We start from the raw sequence: 16,329 nt of genomic DNA, 5'->3' as shown, positions 1-16,329 counted from the left end.
AGAAGCTAGCTCGATCGTTGGTCAGTCTGCAATCGCCAACTGGAAACTCAACCGCAAATGTAATACGAGTTTAAAGACTTGTCTATAGAAATTTTCATGTGCATTGGCTTTTCACGGCTTGTCAAAATGGCTGCAGTGGCGGCTAATTGGAGTACGATTTGTTGCAAATTTGGAACTACCACGTATCGTTGTAATGCATAAAGATTCATACCGAACACTAAAAAATCATGTAAAAAGAAAAAGGTATGAAAAGTTGATTAATTTTATAAGATTCGTTAACAAGTTAATATTATATTTCATATACGCACCTGTTCTTCTCTTACTTTTCTTACAAAAAACAAATGTGATTACAAGTTTCAAGAAATATCGACGTTATGTAAAGAGAACTATTATCGGTTTGAAAAATTATCAGAGTATCAGGAAAGATATTTCTTGCTTTAACTATAGTGTGAATTTAATTAAACGTTTTTCTTAAAAAAAAAAAAAATCTAACTTCTTGTTTGACAAGTATTCTAGTTTTTCTGTTCGTTTTCCCCATCCATCACAATTGCACGTACTAATTTCTCGATAGCAATCGCGTGCGAGAGAAATCGTTCAACATGCGATGTGGAATACGTTTTGTTTAGTTATTTTGTTCCTAGAAACAGGCGTACGGCACAAAACGTCGCACATATATCGATGAGAACGACACGATGATATCGATGGAACTGGAGAACCGGTTTGTCCGATCATTTTCCGACTGTACTGTCACCCGTGACCTTGCGCAGCTTTCTCTCCTCAGGAAAGTTTTCTCATGTATGTACATATATAAATAATTAAGCACAAGGGGTTGTTCATGTATTAATTGTAACAAGAGAATCTTGGAAAAAACCTACGAGAGACCTACATACTGAAGAATCCAAAAGGATGATCGAGTTTGTCTGTCTTTTTTTTTTTCAAAACTGCTTCTTGATTGTAACATGTTATGTAACGGTATAATAACCTGCTCTATAATATTTATATTTGTTTAAGTTTTTGTAGTACAGAAAGAGAAAGAGAGAGAGAGAGAGAGAGAGAGAGAGAGAGAGAGAGAGAGAGAGAGAGAGAAAAGAAAAGAAACTCTCTTTTGCATAATGTATATTTGATATATAGTCGGGGTGTTAAAAAAGTTGCTGTGCTTAGAGGCATGTTTATGTAAAAGCAAAGTAGATTAATATAATCAGACTCGCGATCGATTTCCTGTTGTGAAAGAATTGCGATCATTATAATCACAGATCGTGATAATTGTATACATGTGAAACGCACTGGAAAGTGTAAATAATTGTTGTTTAAGTGTTCTCGTTGTGAAGTAAAACGGTGATGATCATCCATAAAGATCCGGCTTCGTGTATCATATGCCTTTCACATTAAAACAACAACATGTATTTGCATATATAACGTACGCATGTACTACAAGGAATAGAAATCGCTGATTTCCGTTATCGTCATCATTGTCGTTGTCATCGTCAACGTTGTCGCACGCCTAGAAAAGAAAAGAAAAATAGCCTATATCCGCGAAAGTGGTCTTCTCATCTTTTTTCGCATTTACTCAGTCACTCGGTTCGAGAGATTATCGTGCTAGTGGAACGGCTTTTGATACTTCGCGAAACTGATTAGCTTAATCGGTTAAATCTTGTCAAGCTTATCGTCGATGCTTCGGTAATAGTATCAATTTGCAAGAAGTAAGAAAATAATTGAGGAGGGAACAAAAATTTCTCTGTGTACCCAAACACTGTGAAAGATGATGTGAATTGTCCGAAAAAGCGAGGATCGAAGTAGTTAGCTAAATTATATTGTCATATGGTTGTTACCGAACCGCGTGTACAGCCTATATCACATTATTTCAAGAATGTCTCACGTATATTTAATATAGAGAGATATTGATGCGATATTTATATAATATTCAGTGGATATGTTTGAACACTGTACTGTTGGGTAGTTTTTCTTGCTTATCTTCTTTTTTATTTTTTTTGTTTAGAGTAATCGATTGTTCTTACAATTATCTTATCCCAGACAGCACAAAAGACGTCCGAAAAACGTCGTAAGAGGAGATAAAGATATCTAGAAAATAGTTGAAATAATTTAGACCCACACAATTTCCTCATACCTCCCGATAGCTATTTTCTAGATAAAGATATGCAAAAAGATATACTTTATCTTTTAGATAAAGTTATCGAGAACTTATCATATGTGAAGGAATTGAGCATTAGATGTCTTTGGAACATTTTCTTAAGATATTTTTCGGATTTTTGTGCTATCTGGGAAGAAACACTCGAGGAACGGTATATGTGCATCGATAAAAAAAAAGGTTGATCTTTTTGACATTTTTTGGTCTGTCATACGTACAACGGAAAGTTTTGGCAATTGTATGCAAAGAAAGAAACATATAAACATGTGTACACGCAAGTAAGTACACTTTTAATTTTATTTAATTATACAAAAGATGTATGATTGTGCAAAATATACTGCTAAACGATGAACAATTCAATTTTAATTATAAAAAAATCGAGACGATGACAGTTACTGCGTATTTGTGACGTCTGGAATCTTCGGACAATGTTTAGTTTCACCTTTCTTCATCTTGTGTTTTATGGGCGTCTATGTGAAAGGCGCCCGTAAGCCATAATCCTTCTCGTAATCTTGGCCATTAGAATCGCATATATAGAGCATATATAGAACATCCTGTGTAAAACGTTCAGTTTAGTTATCGATAGATCTTTGTTTCTCGTGCATTTTCCTCTTTTTTTATGCGTTGAATCGAGAACATCATGTCTGATCATGTAGAAATTTAGAGAAAAGCGAAATCGCGCATGCTTTTCACATAAAATAAACTTGAAAATCGAAAATTATTTCTTCAGGTATCGAGTTGTTATCGAAGCGTAATCGTGTGACTAGATTAATTATCTTTTAACTATAGCAAATAAAATTACATTTTCTGACTTTTGTTAAGCTCTCTGAAAACCTCCCGGCGGTTTACAATATTTGTATGCATACAATATAGCGATGGAAACACGTGGAAGTTTTATTTTTTCCTTTCTAAGAAATTCTATACTGAGAATCTTCTTCTTCTTCTCCCCTTCCTCCCACGCGCATTGTCCGTTTCTAATGATCGTTTAATTACGCATGATAATTGCGAGCGCGAATCCATACCGATTTACCGAATCAAAATAATTGAAGTCGCTTCTGAGACAGCACCGTGTGAATCGAAGGGAAAAAATGAAGAGCACGAGCGCGTGGAGAAAGAGGGTAAGAGTCCGCGCGATATAAAGCGATCTAGTTTCATCGAAATTCTCAGTTTGTTGTATATATGTGTTGCACAGCAGACGCACACGATCCGGTTGTGATAAATTTATTAGTGCTGCAATATGAAGATAGTGCAAGTAAATAATCAGTAATTAATAATCAATAGTTATCCAAGTGTAGAGATACGACGCCATTTTAACTCGCACACATGAAACCTATAGATTCAAACTTCACGATAGTTTTATTCGTAAAAAGAAAAGAAAGAGAGAAATGGGTGGGTGTGAGTGTGTGGAAAAGAGAGTGTACATTTTCTGGGATATATAAATCGTTATGTTAATAATTTATTTCACTTATGAGAGAGGAGGTTTATTTTCTAACAAACAATTTGCATTACTAAAGCATGATCAAAATGTTAATTAAAAAAAAATAAAAAAGAAGATTAAAACGAAGTATATAAATCAATACTTATTATTTGCAGTTGATATTGCTCGTGACGTTACTGATTGGATCCTCAGAAGAATTCTTTTTTGAATAGTGAGTGCGATTTTTTCAAGCTTTTGAAAAAGAATTAACAATTTACTTTTCAAATCGCAACGAGACACTACCGTGTCTCCCTCGATAGAAATACAATGTACAAATTGAATCAAACAACAAATATGAAACATTGCATGTGGCGCGCACATTCGTTATTTGTTTGACCATCAAATCATTTACATCTAGTTTTTAGTTATACATTTTTCTCACACATTTCAGTCCTAAAAAGGCTCTGACGGAGTTCTTTCAATCTCTGAAAGCAAAGAAGCAGCCACCCAAGACCGCGACGATGAATAACATACAGCATTATCATGTGCACTATTATCCAATGCCGGTCCCATTATTAGCTTTGAGGAAAGCGCCGGAGAAACGATATCTTGAAAAACTGTACGAGTACGTTACTGGCGCAATCTTACATTTCATTAATATCAAATAAGTGCAAAACCGATCGTCACTTTGCGTGAGTCCACAAAAAGAGATCGAGAATCATTCTGGAAATAAGTGTAAAACGTTAGAGAAAGTGATACATTGAGAATGTTTAAAGATTTTTATTAGCACATGACGGTTTTAAAGAAAACAATCTGAAATCGCGCGGTTAATCTGTTTGCTCTATTTGCGAACGTTTAATAGCAGACGTCAGATTGTACACTTCTACATCCAAATTTTTATTTTCTAGAGAAACTATGAGATCGTTTGGATGGTCGGATTTCCGTTTCAAATTTGCACCCGAGCCTTCGGTGATCATGTCATCGGGCCTTCAACAGCTATGGGACGAGCCGTGGGACGAAGAGATATTGCTAGGTAAGTTTTAAATCATGAGTATTATCAAAGATGATATTAATAACAGAGATTGTTTTTTTTTTTTTGCAGAACCCGAGGACGCTTCTATCGATCGCACCGCCAAGGGTATATTGGTGCAAGTTCCTGTTAATCAGCAATTCCTACTGCAATTGTTAAAGAAACCGCGACAAAGAGCAACTTAACACCCTATTTTAACCCTTCGTGACCAGACTTCAAAAATTATGACAAGTTGACCAGACTGGGCCCGCGAGACCCACGCGACTTTAAGATTAAATATCTCTGCGAAAAATCAATATTTTTTCTATTTTGTATTTTTTTTTCTTTTTTTAATCGAAAGTTTGAACGATTCTGCGTCGATAAAAACCATTGAAAAATCTCTAATAGTTTCGAAGATACGAGCTTTTTTAAAAAAAAAACTTAGTTTTTTCTAGAAACGCTGATGCGCAATTTTTGAGTGGGTCTGGGAGACCCACGTCTGGACTTGAAGGGTTAAGAAGATATCAAGATATCTGTCACAGGATTTTGTTTTTTTTTTTTTTCTTCATCGTAAGTTCGTCTAGTGTATGCATGTATGTGTGTGTGACGATGTTTTTTTTACAAAGAGAACACAAATTACAAGCATTAAAGTAGGACCGGAATTATATGCGTAATTTCGCAATTCGTGATCGATAAAATTTTCCGATTACACTATACTACAAATTTCATTTGAATCGCGAATGCACGCATTTATCGTTTTAGTATGTGATATACATCGATAATATATTCTTTCACAACGCGACGGTGGACCGCAAGGTGCTATACATTGCTGGTTTTTAAGTCTTCCATAACTGTAACGATTGTAATTAAAAAATTACATTATCAAACATTTCAATTAATTTAATGTAGATACAATTAAGAATCATATCTTAGGTTTTAAGACTCATCTGATACATATGAGCATTTTTTAAATTTATTTTCAACATAATGAACATATCTCACGCATTCCTTAAATAAAAACGTCAAAAAAGTAAAAGTTCAAAGTAAAAAGTAATTTTTTTCTGTAACAACGTAATTTATATACGTTAGTGTGCCGAAGAAAAATGCAAAATAAATATAAATTATTACACCCTCCTTTGCGATCTCGTTCGAAAATCCCTTTGATTCTTGATTCATTCGGTAAAAAGACGCAGATGAAGTTCTTTGCATTTTTTAGCCGCCTCTGGATAAAATTTTGGCACGCACGGATGACGTTTTCGTGTCACCAGCTGAGATTTGGGTAAAAATTTACGCAATTCCGGTACTACCGTAGTGTCTTTAACTTTTCTCCGTTCAATACGGTCTTTTTGCTGCGTTTCGTAATCTTCCTGTATCTTTGCCGCGAGTTGCGTCATGTACTTACGATTCGTTAATTGCACTATATGATTTCCCATTACCGTTGTTACTCGCTTTCTCACAGGTGCGTAACTGAGCCTGTTATCGATAAATCCGTTTTATAATTAACGAAGTTTTTTTTTTATACATTTTATACATCTAATTGTAGATGATAATTAATCTTAGACGTCTACGTATATATGTTCTCTTAATTTAAAGTTTTTGCCACGGGGAAAAAATCAGAATTTTTATTTTGCTTTATGCTGTAATAAACATATACGAACGAAAAACTGTTTTAGAATCGGAACCACAAAAACAAGCAAACAAAATCGTTGTTATACATTTTACTTGAAAACAAAAATATTCACCCGTATTTTACAATGTCCGATTCCCACCATGGTAACGTTTCTAACAAACTTGCGCTCGATGAGAACATAATCGTTTAATACTTTGTGATTTATATTTTGATGAAAAATTTTTTAAAATCTATCTCAGTCTGACAATTAGCTCTGTCATTCCAATTTTCCAGTACGATAAAGTTCCGAGAACACGAGTAAGTTTGGAGTAAAAGGGTGCGTTCGTCTTGAACACTTTTTCGCTAATAGTTCACAAACATCGTTTTCGCGTAAGCTCAAAGTGAACGCACCCAGGGCCGGTTGTTCCACCTTCTAGGTTAGGTTAGGTTAGGTTAGAATTTGTAAAACTTGTAAAATTGTAAAACTATCGCACACATTAGGATTTATTAAGTTCTTGTTTTTCTCTCGTTTGAACTGAATGAAATGCAGCACGATCCTGCAGACAAGACACACAGAAAACCACGTCAATTCAGAAACACGCCGTCGAACAAATATGTTAACGGCTTTGCGGCTGGCGTAACACTTGTTTATATGGGTGTGATGTACTATTCTCTGAGAAAAAAGTAGGTATTTTTTATATCGTCATATATTTATAAAATATTTCAATTTAATAAATTGACTAATTGCCCTTAACTTTAATACATATCTTGATGCAATATCTAAAATTATTAAGATTTTGTTTGCTCTTTGTATAATTTATATTAAACGTATATGTTTTATTGTATACAGTGTTTTTCCATATTTAAATACCGAAAATAATCAAATCACTGAACTCTCTGAGGATGAGAAAGCTATGGCAGAAGATTATTCAAATCCAGTTTTCAAAAATGTTATTGATCGGTTACGAGCAAGAAAAGAAGAAAGACTAAAAGCAGAAGCTGAATTAAGAAATATACAAACAAACTAAGTTTGCAAAGTTTAAATAATAGTGTGAAACATCCATATTTAAAATACATATAGAAAATGGATGTTGAAAAAGATGGATTGCATAAATCCAGTAGTCCAGAGAGAAGATTAAGATTAAAAAAAAGTTACAAAGAAAGGTATTCTTGTTTATATCACATATATATTATCTTTATAGATAATGTAGTTTGATTCAAAATGACATGTATTCTTTTCCAAACAAAACTGTATAAAAATATATTTAATATATACGTATATATATGTTAGAAACTATTTTTTATATCTTCTTCCTATTAAAAATATGATATCCTTTAAGTAGATGTTTATATTCTTTACTAACTATACATAAGCTGTGTGAAATACAATACATATATACATACATACAATATCTTCTGTCTCATTCAGAGATATAGATGAGAAAGCTTGTGCTTCTGATGATTCTAATATTGATAATAGAAAAAATAGAACTGCTAGTACATCTCAATCTGGATATGATGATGACAGCATATTAGATTTTAAATCGCCAAAAAAACATCCTTTACAACCAAGAATCATTGACAGCTACAAGCCTCCAAATAAGTCGAAAAAAAAACTCCCCCATTCAAAATCCAAGGTTAATAAAGAAAGAAAAGCGGAAAGCAGCAAACTATTGCAGAATAAAAAGATTGTACATGATGTACAGCAGCCATCAATCGAGTCATCTTTTTTCAAGTCTGACAAAAAAGAGACTAATTTGCCACAGAGTTTGGCTAATGTGAAAATAGCTCACGTATGCCCATTATGTTTCAAAACTCTCAAAGATGAAAATTCGCAAGCTGTACACATGAAGAGTTGCGCGACGAAGAATAATGTGTCTACAAAAAAATTAATGGTCGCCGTGGAACTTCAAGAACGACAAGCTGCGGAAAGAAAGTCGTTAGGATTGCTTTCCGCGCCTGTGTTACAAGAGAAAAAAAAACCTGTTCCTCGTAAAATGGTAAGTGTCTGATAATGAAACAATATGAAAGATAGATAGATTTACATTGATTGTTAATTTTTTCCAGACATCTCACGATGATCCCGATCTTCAGCTTGCTTTAGCGCTTTCCAAATCTTTATACGAGAAAGAAGAAATGGAAAACTGGGATGAAGCTCAAATCGCGGCTATCTCATCTAGCCCGTCTTCGTTGCCGAACGCAGAATATTGTCACAAAACAACATTACAGAACTTTGGATTTACTAGCAATAGAAACGTGTCACCTGTGAACAGCTGGCCTGCCACTAAAATTAAGAAAAGTACTTATTCGATACATATATATATATGCAATATCAATAAATTACACAAGTAGAAAAATTTATTTTTATATTCAATCTTTTTTTTTTATTTACACAAGAAAAAATCACGGAACCAACTATTCTACAAAGACGTACCGCTGTGGAAAGAGAAAGTATTTTAACAGAAAGAATAGCCGAAATACTTATGGGCTGTAAAGACTTTACTCAAAGACCTCAAGAAGAAGAGGACCATGATGTTAAAGAGAAAATTGTTATAAAGAATCAATTCCTTCAGCAAATATATCAAACTGTAAGTAAATTTAATTTTTCTTAGAAATTATTTGCAACATCTGTGAGTGCAGGTTTTCACATTTTTGATTGTTTTTAAGGAGAACACATTGTGGGACAAGACAAAATTAACTCCGACTAAAAATCTATTTTACGTGAAACAACTGTTGCCTCAGATAGCGCCATCGGAGAAGCAAGTGCAAATATCAAATGTAAGTTACTTATTAACTAGCTTGCAAAAACAAAAAACAATATTTTCACATTTTTTAGGAAGAGGAAAATATCAGAAAACTTACGGATCCAACTGTGAACGATAAAAGGCTTTTAGATCAGCAAGAAGAGAAAATAGAAATACAAACTCTACAAAAACCGGATAATGAAAAATTGACAAATTTCTCGAGCTCAGTCCAGACGTGTTGCAGAGAAAAGAAATTTCTTGACGATCTCGCATCAAGTTGGAGAAATATATTGAACGATAGTTCTGCGAGTGACATTATCGTGTTTGTGAGGGACGGCAAACACATTTGGACTCACAAGTTGGTTTTTTATGTGCGTTGTACGAATATTTTGCTCGATGTAGTGGCGAACGATACAGAGTTTTCCGCCGCGAAAGAAAAGCTGTGTTGGACCGATGTGGATTATGACGTTGCTTTGGCTTTTTTCGAATTTGTCTATTGCGGAATCATCGAAAAGTATTCGAAAACGCTCGATTCCGATACATCGCTGTCTGATATTCGATCTCTAGCAAGGAAATATAAAGTACACAATATGTTTGCTTATTTACGTCAAAGAGAATTTACTCCTAATCCAGCAGAAATCAAACACGAGCGTGATGATACATCGGAGATCATTCAGCGTCCCCAAGAAACACTATTGCAAGAAAACAGCATCACTAATTTACTTTCTGTTGAAGATACACAGTATTCTTGTTTTGTACAGCACGACAAAGTTGTTTCAACGAAATTATCGGAAGAAAAACATTCTAGAACTAGCGCTTTTTCAAATTTCGAACGTACCGCATCTCCCGACATGTTCGACGATACGTCCGATACAACGAAACTCGATGATAAATCTGTAGTATGCTCTAAAGATTACGAAAATTCCAATCTTCACATGCTACTGAGTTTAATTAAACAAGATGCTGATATTGATATTTGTAGTCAGATACCGTTAAGTAAATCTCGGAATACGGGAAGTGTGGAGCCAGACGAAGACGAGTCCATCTGTGTGAAAAATATCGAACAAGATGTAATGGAGATCGATTCTGATTCTCACGAATCGTTTACTCAGAATACGCGCAAGAGTTCTTCAATCGATACTCCCCAACGCTTTGAATCAAAATCCGCTTCGGATACAGCAAAGCGAAAAGGTGATATCACGTTGTTTATCGAGAAGATACAGAGAGAAAACGCAAGGTCGGATTCCAATCTCGATATCGAACATTCCGTACTGTCTCCTCTAAGATACAAAAACCCGTTTCTCATAGATAGACATACTCAAGATTCACAATCCTACAACGATAATACTGAGCAATCGCCTGGCAAGAAGAAACTTGGTAGATTGAGCAAAATAGAACAGTGTATGCGATCGTACGCAGATAAGCATCCAGAATTTTATTCTCGTTTTTCTAATAAAATTATTAAGCGAAATATCAGTTCACTGGAGACTGACGTATCACCTGAAAGAACAATTGATAAAAATATGTCAAATCGCGTACGCGTCTCAACTTCACCGGCTAAGGATGTTGACACCTCGAGAGAAACAATTGCTATAGCAGCGCGTTCATCATATACAGAGACAACTAATCAATCGTTCAACACAACCGTCTATGATTTAGAAGAGGACAACGAAGATATTTCGATGTATTCGAAATACATGAGGAATCACAAGGACAACAGCATAGCGAAGTATCGCGCGGCAATTGTGAAAAGCGCATCAGTTAGCGATCTGTCTCACAAAAGTACGTCAACCGATTTAATCTATAAAACCAGCTACATCGACGAGACTGAGAATCGCAAAATGCAAACTCAGTCGACTCTGTCAGAGAAAGACACGGAGGTGATCGTTTCATCGGACACAGAGATCGAAAGCGTATCTTCTAGTTGCCCAGTTGTTTTGCAAAACGATGATCGCGATTATGAAGATGTCCTGTCTTCTTCCGTATTTGACAGGACAAAAGAAAATAAAGAAGAAGATACGGTGAGTGAAAAGAACAGTCAATTGTCGGAAAGTGAACAAATTGCAAAAGTTATAACAACAGATTTGGAAAGACAAGGAGACGTTAATAACGCAACTAAGTCGAGCGAAGATGAGCTCAATGGCAGTGATACAGAGATGACATCTGACGATACGGACTTCGGTATGATCTTCACGCAAAAGCAGTCCAAATTAAATGAACAAGATGATAATCAGAAAGCAGAATCCGTCCCAAGTCCAATTATAGTGCCTTCCAGTCCGGATGCTTCAAACATTGAAAGCTTGCTTTCCGATACGGAACATTGCAGTCCAAGTATTCCGACAGACAGTCCTAAGTTAAGAGAGTCCTTAGATTTTTCTCTTCCAAATTTCGAAGATGACATATATATCGCGAACGTCGACGTCAATCAATACGAGAAACACAGTTTAGAGAAAAGTCGGTCAGCTGGCGTATTGAACGTAACAAAATTCAAAAAGAATAATGCACACAGAAAAAATAATAATGCAATTACGGATAGTGTTCCGTCTACTTGTGAAAATTTGAATAGCGCTGCGATGTCTTTGACGCAAAACAACGTCGCGAGTATCAGGAACTTGAGAAAGAAATCTTTGTCCGAGGGGCAAATTAGCATGAACCGATTGTGTAATCAAGGTATATCTAAACACATATCCGTGCAAATTTGCAGCGATCAGAATATTGCAAAACCTGCATCTAAAATAATTGAAAAAGATGTTACACCTCCGCCCGATTACAATGATATGCAAACGCCTGAACTACATGTAAGTTAATATAACGATGATAAGTCTATTGTATAAATTCTTTTCTTCTATATTTTTTTTCTCTTACGAGCGTGTTTCGTCTTTAGAAAAAAATGAAGAAGTACGGATTGAAAGCACAGAAGCGCGGCAGAGCTGTAAAATTGTTGATGCATATCTATAACGAGCTTCATCCTTTAATACCTGATACGACCGCACAGAAGGAAATCACGGAAATTTCAAGTGACGAGGACGATGGTCCACCGGTGAAGAAAAGAAATGTGAACAACCCGGAAAAAACGAATAATGTGGATGACACAAGCGATAATGAATTACTCTGTTCTCAAGAGAGGTATATCAAATGTTAAAACAGTATATGAGATATGTACACACATACACACACACACATGTAGATGTATGATAACGTAGCTTTTATGTATGTTACATAGCAATGGAAGTTTAAATTCTGCGAAAGGCGCGATTAGCAAGGAAATGGAATTTTACGAAACCGAATCATTGCCACCTCAAGAGAATTCGTCGGATATCGCGGAAGCCTTTACGAGACTGATTGATAGTGATCAAGATTTGTACAACAAAATATTGCGATACGAACCTGTAAATATCGAAAGCTTACATTGTACGTTGCGAACACGTGGATTTAAATGTAAACTTTCGAATCTTATGAGTTTCCTCGATGAACAGGTGCGTTTTTTCTGTTCTTTTTTTTTTTTATCTTATGCAATCTTGTATATTAAAAAGAACTGTGTAAATGCATAAACTTATAATTTAAAATTTTTGTTTTCAGTGTATCACATTTTATGCGCCAGAACAGAACGTTAAAGGTAGGACACGTAAGAGATGATGACTCTCGGCAAACTGGATCTTGTATAGAGAAAAACGTATATATTTAGAATTTGTGTATTGTAACATTATACTTTTTATTAATTTACTGTAATCAAATCTTACATAAGATGTAAACTATACTCGAGATCAAGAAGGTGTAGGTTTCTTTCATATGGTTTTCTAAGATATACATAATGTTTAGTTGTTGAATAATAGTATAATGTTTGTTAGGTAATGTGTGATGAGTTGTTATCATATACTAATATTGTAAAATATATATGTAATGAAAGAAAGAAAAAATACAAAATTTACATTTTTTACATTTTATAACGTGTGTGTGTTATTAAAAATTTGTATATCAATTATATTAACACATTGCGGACGGGTCACGAGATATCTCGTTTTCATGTTTTTTTTATTCAGTCGGCAACTGAGCAAGGAGCTGCAAATGTTATCTTAATAATATACAGATATATGAACTATATGTATACTATTATTTAAAAATACTAAATGCAAATTAAGTAATCTGCGTATCCGCTTCCTGTTACATGCCCGTCCTCAATGTGTTATATATATAAATTCATATATCAACTATTTTAAATTCTTTGCAATACAAGTACGCAAGAAAGAGAGAGGGGGAGAGTGAGGAGGAGAGAAGAGAAGAGGGGGGAGAGAGACTTGGTATTTGCTTGATAGCAGATGATAGCAGAACGAACGATTTGTGGCTAAAGAACACACATTGCTGACGTTGGCTAACGTTGCCGGTTTGAGGAGTCTCACGATAGGTTTTGAATTTTTCATGGTCACATCGGTGTTGTAAGAAACTTCGATATTACATCAGTTTATTTAATTGAAGGAGGTTAGATCTTTTCTTTTGTAAAGTGTATAGATAAAAAGAAAGTAACTTATGTACAATATATTAATTATAATTTATGTTTTTATTATAATATTAAACGTGTTATAAAATAATAAATATGTAGATATATTTTTGCAGGTAAAAATTCAAGATGTCAGGCAAAACAGAGACGATAACAGGTAAGTTTGCATCAGATTGCTCAAATACACATATGTGTATGAAAAGTAATTTTATATAAATATGTATACAACATATTTTAGAAAGTATTTATACATCGGAAAAATATGGTAGCGATGAAACGGGAAATGGCTCTGAGAATAAACCATTTAAAACTGTTCTAAGAGCAATGCGTCATGCTGGCAAAGAACCTTTCCCGATTATTTACCAGGATTCTCGGGAAGATGGTAAGAAGTACGAGCCGGCATCCAAGTCTCAGTTAAAGAAGGTACAAAAAATCTGGGTGAGAGAACAGTATAAAAAGAATGAAAATGAGAACAAAGTATTAGAAGATGAAGAGAAAAGATTGAAAAATCTAGAAGAAGCTAAAGCGATTGTGATAGAAGAAGACAAGTCTCTACCTGAGGCGAAACAGATTAAACTAAGAGAAGCTTCAAGTCACAAGGATGAAAGGATTAAAGTATTTGGATGGGTGCATAGACTGAGACGACAAGGTGTGCAATATTATTAAATCTATTCTTGTTTGTGTGATAACTTATGGAACAATTTTGTCTTAGGCAAAGCTCTCATGTTTATCATGCTGCGAGATGGAACAGGCTTTCTGCAATGCGTACTGTCTGGCAAGCTTTGCCAAACGTACGACGCCTTGCTTCTTGCCACAGAAGCTGCTGTTCAGTTGTTTGGAACCTTGTGCGTCGTTCCCGAAGGAAAGAATGTAGGTCCAACATTTATTAACTATGTTGATGGAAAAAAAATTGACGTGCAAGCACGAATTAATGATTTATCGCTTAATTTAAGGCACCTGGTGGACTTGAGTTGCATGTTGATTACTGGAAACTTATCGGATCATCGCCTCCTGGCGGTGCTGATTCAATTTTGAACGAAGAAGCTCTGCCAGATGTACAGTTAGACAACAGACACATTATGATCCGAGGCGAAAATGTATGATATATAAAACTCTAGTTAAAAGTCGTTTTTTTTTTTAATTCTTATTGGAATCAAGTTTTTTAATTTTTTAGACATCGAAAATCTTGATTATGAGGTCGGTATTGACACAAGCGTTCAGAGATCATTACAAAGATCGTGGATATTACGAAGTAACTCCTCCAACTTTGGTGCAGACACAGGTGGAAGGTGGCTCGACTCTTTTCAAATTAGACTATTTTGGGTATTACGTAATTATATATAACTAGAAAAAACAAATCATTGATAAATTTAATACAAGTACCTATTATAATAAACATGCTTCTTTTCAGAGAAACCGCTTTTCTCACTCAAAGTTCTCAACTGTATCTTGAGACTTGCATTCCTGCGATGGGAGACGTGTACTGTATCGCTCAGTCTTATCGAGCGGAGCAATCGAGAACACGTCGTCATCTTGCCGAGTAAATACAAATTGAACGCATCTCGTTTCACATTAAGATTTTTTCCTTGGCGTACTATATTTGATTGTTACGTTCATATTTAGATACACGCACATCGAAGCGGAATGTCCATTTATTTCGTTTGATGATTTACTCGACCGATTAGAAGACTTGATTTGCGATGTAGTCGATCGAGTTCTGAAATCGCCTTATGCCCATATAGTGAAGGAATTGAACCCCGACTTCCAAGTGCCGAAGAAACCTTTCAAGCGAATGAACTACAGCGAGGCGATCGAATATTTGCGAGAGCACAACATCACGAAAGAAGACGGCAGTTTTTACGAATTTGGAGAAGTACGTGCTCTCTCTTGTGTGTGCTTTGTCTTTTCTAAGAAAATAAAACATGCAGCCGTTTTTTGCAGGACATTCCAGAAATGCCAGAAAGAAAAATGACCGATACTATCAACGAACCGATAATGCTTTGCCGTTTTCCTGCTGAAATTAAATCGTTTTACATGCAACGTTGTTCGGAAGATAATCGCTTGACCGAGTCCGTCGACGTACTTTTACCGAACGTGGGTGAAATCGTTGGCGGTTCAATGCGTATTTGGGATTACGAAGAATTGATGGAAGGTTACAAACGCGAAAATATCGATCCAACTTCGTACTACTGGTACACGGACCAGGTAAAAATCAAGGAAAACTCGAGATAAAAATAAATTGCAAAAATCAAAATAAGAGTTACTTGTTCATTGTGTGTTTGGCTTTACAGCGAAAGTACGGAACTTGTCCTCACGGAGGTTACGGATTGGGATTGGAACGATTTCTCTGTTGGATGTTGAACAGATACCACATACGCGAAGTATGCCTATATCCGCGTTTCCTGGAACGTTGTCGCCCGTAAGAACCATTCCATAATAATATGGAGTTCGCATCAGTGACGTTTTAGCAAAACTGTTTTTTGCTTTATATTCTTTACAAAGTAAGCAGATTACTTTTAAAAATATGCATTTAAATATAATTACAAAAGATGATTAATAATAGTAATATATATCAAGAGACGTTCTCGCGTCACATGCTCGACACGTGATGAAAATCTACTTACAAATAGATCTGCGATTTCACAAATCCATTTTCTCGAGTGTCGATTATTTGTTCTTCTTCCTTATCTTCATCCTGTAAACTCTACACCTACGTATTGTTTGTTGTACGTATATACAGAAACACACACGTACGTTGCAAATATTTAACCATTTTTATAATGAAAACTATTTACACTGTGTTTAAAAAAAAAACTGTATTCTTAAAAATATTTTTAATATATGTTTTAATATGTGTATATATATATATATATTAATTTGCAATATATTTATTTTTTATTTCAGTATAC

General features: G+C 35.0%; 3 protein-coding genes and 1 long non-coding RNA gene across 7 annotated transcripts; 3 read left to right on the top strand and 1 right to left on the bottom strand.

The window, feature by feature from the left end:
- The first annotated feature begins 135 nt into the window (after window positions 1–135).
- LOC109859333 lies at window positions 136–4,046 on the top strand. 3 transcript variants are annotated; one of them, XR_002250697.1, is made up of 4 exons: window positions 136–243; window positions 648–795; window positions 3,740–3,795; window positions 4,015–4,046. It is a non-coding gene; the product is annotated as an uncharacterized LOC109859333 (long non-coding RNA). The 3 variants fall into 3 exon arrangements; XR_002250696.1 differs by having other exon boundaries at window positions 642–795; XR_002250698.1 differs by lacking the exons at window positions 136–243; window positions 648–795 and adding an exon at window positions 1,167–2,424 and having other exon boundaries at window positions 4,015–4,043.
- Window positions 4,047–5,121: 1,075 nt separating this feature from the next.
- On the bottom strand, window positions 5,122–6,401 carry LOC109859332. Its single transcript, XM_020437487.1, has 2 exons — window positions 6,315–6,401; window positions 5,122–6,045 (listed from the first exon to the last, which is right to left on the bottom strand). The coding sequence occupies exons 1-2, from the start codon at window positions 6,380–6,382 to the stop codon at window positions 5,745–5,747; spliced, it is 369 nt and encodes a 122-aa protein (XP_020293076.1). The 5' UTR covers window positions 6,383–6,401; the 3' UTR covers window positions 5,122–5,744.
- Window positions 6,402–6,774: 373 nt separating this feature from the next.
- LOC109859331 lies at window positions 6,775–12,840 on the top strand. Its single transcript, XM_020437486.1, has 10 exons — window positions 6,775–6,865; window positions 7,032–7,345; window positions 7,611–8,181; window positions 8,249–8,480; window positions 8,579–8,769; window positions 8,849–8,959; window positions 9,018–11,723; window positions 11,810–12,051; window positions 12,149–12,401; window positions 12,505–12,840. Exons 2-10 carry the CDS (start codon window positions 7,266–7,268, stop codon window positions 12,559–12,561), a joined length of 4,443 nt encoding a protein of 1,480 aa, XP_020293075.1. The 5' UTR covers window positions 6,775–6,865; window positions 7,032–7,265; the 3' UTR covers window positions 12,562–12,840.
- Window positions 12,841–13,206: 366 nt separating this feature from the next.
- On the top strand, window positions 13,207–16,251 carry LOC109859335 (asparagine--tRNA ligase, cytoplasmic). 2 transcript variants are annotated; one of them, XM_020437491.1, is made up of 10 exons: window positions 13,207–13,401; window positions 13,537–13,577; window positions 13,659–14,069; window positions 14,133–14,290; window positions 14,374–14,517; window positions 14,595–14,743; window positions 14,832–14,960; window positions 15,044–15,293; window positions 15,362–15,625; window positions 15,712–16,251. In XM_020437491.1, the coding sequence occupies exons 2-10, from the start codon at window positions 13,550–13,552 to the stop codon at window positions 15,841–15,843; spliced, it is 1,665 nt and encodes a 554-aa protein (XP_020293080.1). In that variant the 5' UTR covers window positions 13,207–13,401; window positions 13,537–13,549; the 3' UTR covers window positions 15,844–16,251. The 2 variants fall into 2 exon arrangements, with proteins under 2 accessions (XP_020293080.1, XP_020293081.1); XM_020437492.1 differs by having other exon boundaries at window positions 13,523–13,577.
- Window positions 16,252–16,329: the final 78 nt, after the last annotated feature.

This window comes from Pseudomyrmex gracilis, unplaced genomic scaffold, assembly GCF_002006095.1.
Source record: "Pseudomyrmex gracilis isolate BER0280 unplaced genomic scaffold, ASM200609v1 scaffold_258, whole genome shotgun sequence".
In the NCBI taxonomy this organism is placed as follows: domain Eukaryota; kingdom Metazoa; phylum Arthropoda; class Insecta; order Hymenoptera; family Formicidae; genus Pseudomyrmex; species Pseudomyrmex gracilis.
This window is presented reverse-complemented; position numbering and strand designations above follow the sequence as displayed.